The sequence below is a fragment of the Schistocerca nitens genome, chromosome 5, assembly GCF_023898315.1.
Source record: "Schistocerca nitens isolate TAMUIC-IGC-003100 chromosome 5, iqSchNite1.1, whole genome shotgun sequence".
In the NCBI taxonomy this organism is placed as follows: domain Eukaryota; kingdom Metazoa; phylum Arthropoda; class Insecta; order Orthoptera; family Acrididae; genus Schistocerca; species Schistocerca nitens.
Window position 1 is genome coordinate 693,443,046 of NC_064618.1, and position 3,249 is coordinate 693,446,294.

Sequence of the window (3,249 nt, forward strand, 5' to 3'; positions counted from 1 at the left end):
ACTTTGCTGGATGACAATTTTCCATGACATTGCATTGGACGAAGAGGGCCAATTGAGTTCCCTCCACGGTCGCCAAATCTAACACATAAGGACTTCTACTTGTGGGGAATGTGAAAGATAACGTCTATCGACGAAAGGCACGCACGGTGGAGGAATTTCGCCAGGGGATTACATATGCAGCGATCTCCACTGTAACACAGGCTGACGTAGTTTCGGAGACCGCTCGTCGTTCTGTTATGTGTTCAGCCGCCAACGGTGAACATTTTGAACATTTACAGTAACCATGTGCTAAATTGAAGGTTGTACAACAGGTGTGTTCAATTATTGAATGTAAAATAAACACATAAGTAATACATTTCGTTCCTTGAAGCGTCTGTACAGTTTTCTGGCGGACTCAGTAGTATGAGGTCTCACAGACTACATCTTAATATCGGATTGATTTCACTTTGAAACGTAGTCAGTTTGTGTTTGATTTGGTACACCGCACTTGGTGTTGTAGCGTTTGTACCTTTCTTCAGCCACTCGGGATTTTGAGTATACTGAATCATGATCGCGTACATGGGGTTGTTGGATGAAATGGTGAATGGAATTATTTTTCACGGTATTTTCGCTGTTCTAATCGATGTACTTTGTATTGCGCAAATATTGACCAAGAATCTTCGACAATGTAAAAATATAAAGTATACGACATGAATAGAGATTTCAATATAGGCTATTGTAGACTTTATCCAGCGTAAGCGAAAGATTTAAATTTATTTCGTAGTACTTCGGAATCATGATAGAAAGGAAATTCTCTTTTAGATCCATTTTGGAAGTGTAACACTTTATAGAATAAGTTAATTTACCAGCTGCTTTAAAAGCATACATATAACAATGGAGAATCTAAAACGTTGGATACCACACAACAAGAAAATATGCAGTAGAACCTTCGTAATAAGGCAACCACTGTGTTGAAACTCACAAATTTTCTCGGGTATAGAAACGAGTGACACGACAAAAAAATAAGTGACATAAAAACAAGGGAAGAAAGAATACGGAAGACAATTAATGTACAGTTTTAGCGACATTTTATTGAAGAAGAGATAAAAATTTTGACTCAGTCAATGTCCAGACAGTACAGAAGTGGGAATTTTTAGTGTCCGAAAGTAAGAGATGGCTTAGTAGAGAGGAAGAGTGATACTTAGCGGCCATAGTGACCACCATGACCACCACCGCCGCCGCCTCCATGGCCGCCGCTGCCGCCTCCGTGACCTCCGTGTCCACCACCACCGCCTCCGTGACCACCGCCTCCGTAGCCTCCGTGTCCGCCACCGCCGCCTCCGTGTCCACCACCGCCGCCTCCGTGACCACCGCCTCCATAACCTCCGTGTCCACCACCACCGCCTCCGTGACCACCGCCTCCATAACCTCCGTGACCGCCGCCGCCGCCTCCGTGACCGCCGCCTCCGTAGCCTCCGTGGCCGCCGCCGCCGCCTCCGTGACCGCCGCCGCCTCCGTGGCCACCTCCGCCACCCCCGTGACCACCGCCACCGCCGCCGTGGCCGCCACCACCGCCTCCGTGGCCGCCGCCTCCGTAGCCGCCGTGTCCTCCGCCCCCGCCGCCCCCGTGCCCTCCGCCTCCGTAGCCTCCCGCGGCCACTGTCGCCACAAGCGCGGCGCCCAGGCACAGCGCCAGAAGCAGCCGCCTGCTAGAAGCCCGCGATCTCGCCATTGCTGCCGGAGTGACTGGACACTTGTGTGATCAGTCGTCGCAGGACGACTGTGCTGCCTCGTCCAGCGCTCCCACACGTATTTATACTCGCGTCACGGACGGTTTCTCCGCATCTCGGCGTCTCGGTTGACTTCCTCGGCTTGCCGATCCGTCGCGATTTCGTTCTCGCAATCTTCTTACACGTAACCAGAAAGCACGTCTTGGTATAAGGTAATACACTGTATGATTTCTCTCAAGAGTAAACCACGTTTTGTTTTCTTTCCAAAAGTGGATCATAAAAGCAAATAAATATTTATTTCTTCCTCAGTTATTTACTCTCGAATAATCTCGTTGTCGGCCGAACGTTAATCTGTGGTTTCAGTTGCTGTTTTATAACCAATCAACCAATTTCAAGAAGAAAGTTTATGAATAGTCAACAACAATAGTTGTTAGTCAATTTTCTGATAGAGAATTAAGTGGCGCTTTAAAGTAAACGTTCTTCTTCGGCAAAGATCATTACTAAATGGGAGTGTAGGCTTTCTCAGATAATGTGACTCGTGAAATCTTGTTCGTGATAGCAGCCAAGTGGCAAGGTCGACTTGAAGCAACGTTTCAACGAATTTCCTTCTCCACATCATCAAGGAGGTCAATGTTAGGGGCACTTGAGGCTTGGTTGTTTCCCCTCCCCATGGAGGTGTGCTGAGTTTAAATGAAGGTTGTCTCCGGTAATAGCATCAGATGTACAGTACCGTTTCAGCGATTTCCGTAGTCGTCATCTTCATACGAAGATTTCATCAATCATTAATAAATACTTTTTATCTACGAGTATACTTTCCTTTTTGTCTCACGATTCTACATCAAAATACTTAATGCTACTAATAGGAAGGTTGACCAACAAATATTTTAATGTTACAAACCAAATAACTGCTTCTACACTTGGAGCTTATTACAGTTCTCACTAGCTAATTTATAGTAGGATGGAGGAAAGAATCGGTACTAGTTTATTCAAAGAAGCATCCCTGTAAACCACGGGTAGCCTAAATTAATGTTGACGGACGTTCAATTGAACGTCATTGTTACTGAAAACAGGTATTCCGTCTCTTTCTGTGACGTAACTATTCTTGACTGACGGACAGGAAATTCTACTACGAAGCAAAAAAGCGAAGTCAAATTTGACGAGCAGCTAAACGTACGGGTGGTCATAATTACGAAAAGGCGTGTTTTTGAGGGTTGAGAATTGGGAAGTATGGTCTATTGCGGCATTTGCTCAGCCACTTGTAGAAAAAATGGTATTTCTCATGTCACAGTTTAAACAGATTTTAAATTTTGCATGTGGAATAGTGCAAGTTGTAGCAGACAATACAGAATTTTGCACGGGCTCCGTAGTGACTCCCAGACACGGGCATAGTATATAATACTATTCTTTATCAACAAACAAACAGAGAAATGCAATATGATACCTGAAATATTGCTTTTATTCTGAATAGACAAAGAATGCTAATTTGACTGCAGAGACAATGGTTATTCGAATATTGAAATCGTATAATATACTGTAGTGT

At 44.8% G+C, this 3,249-nt stretch overlaps 1 protein-coding gene across 1 annotated transcript; it reads right to left on the reverse strand.

Annotated features, from left to right (window-relative positions):
• Positions 1 to 1,180: 1,180 nt before the first annotated feature.
• On the reverse strand, positions 1,181 to 1,711 carry LOC126260667 (uncharacterized). Its single transcript, XM_049958003.1, has one exon. The coding sequence runs from the start codon at positions 1,709 to 1,711 to the stop codon at positions 1,181 to 1,183; it is 531 nt and encodes a 176-aa protein (XP_049813960.1).
• Positions 1,712 to 3,249: the final 1,538 nt, after the last annotated feature.

Coding starts and splice junctions, on each gene's coding strand:
- LOC126260667 (XM_049958003.1), bottom strand. CDS start 1,711: ATGGCGAGATCGCGGGCTTCTAGCAGGCGGCTGCTTCTGGCGCTGTGC.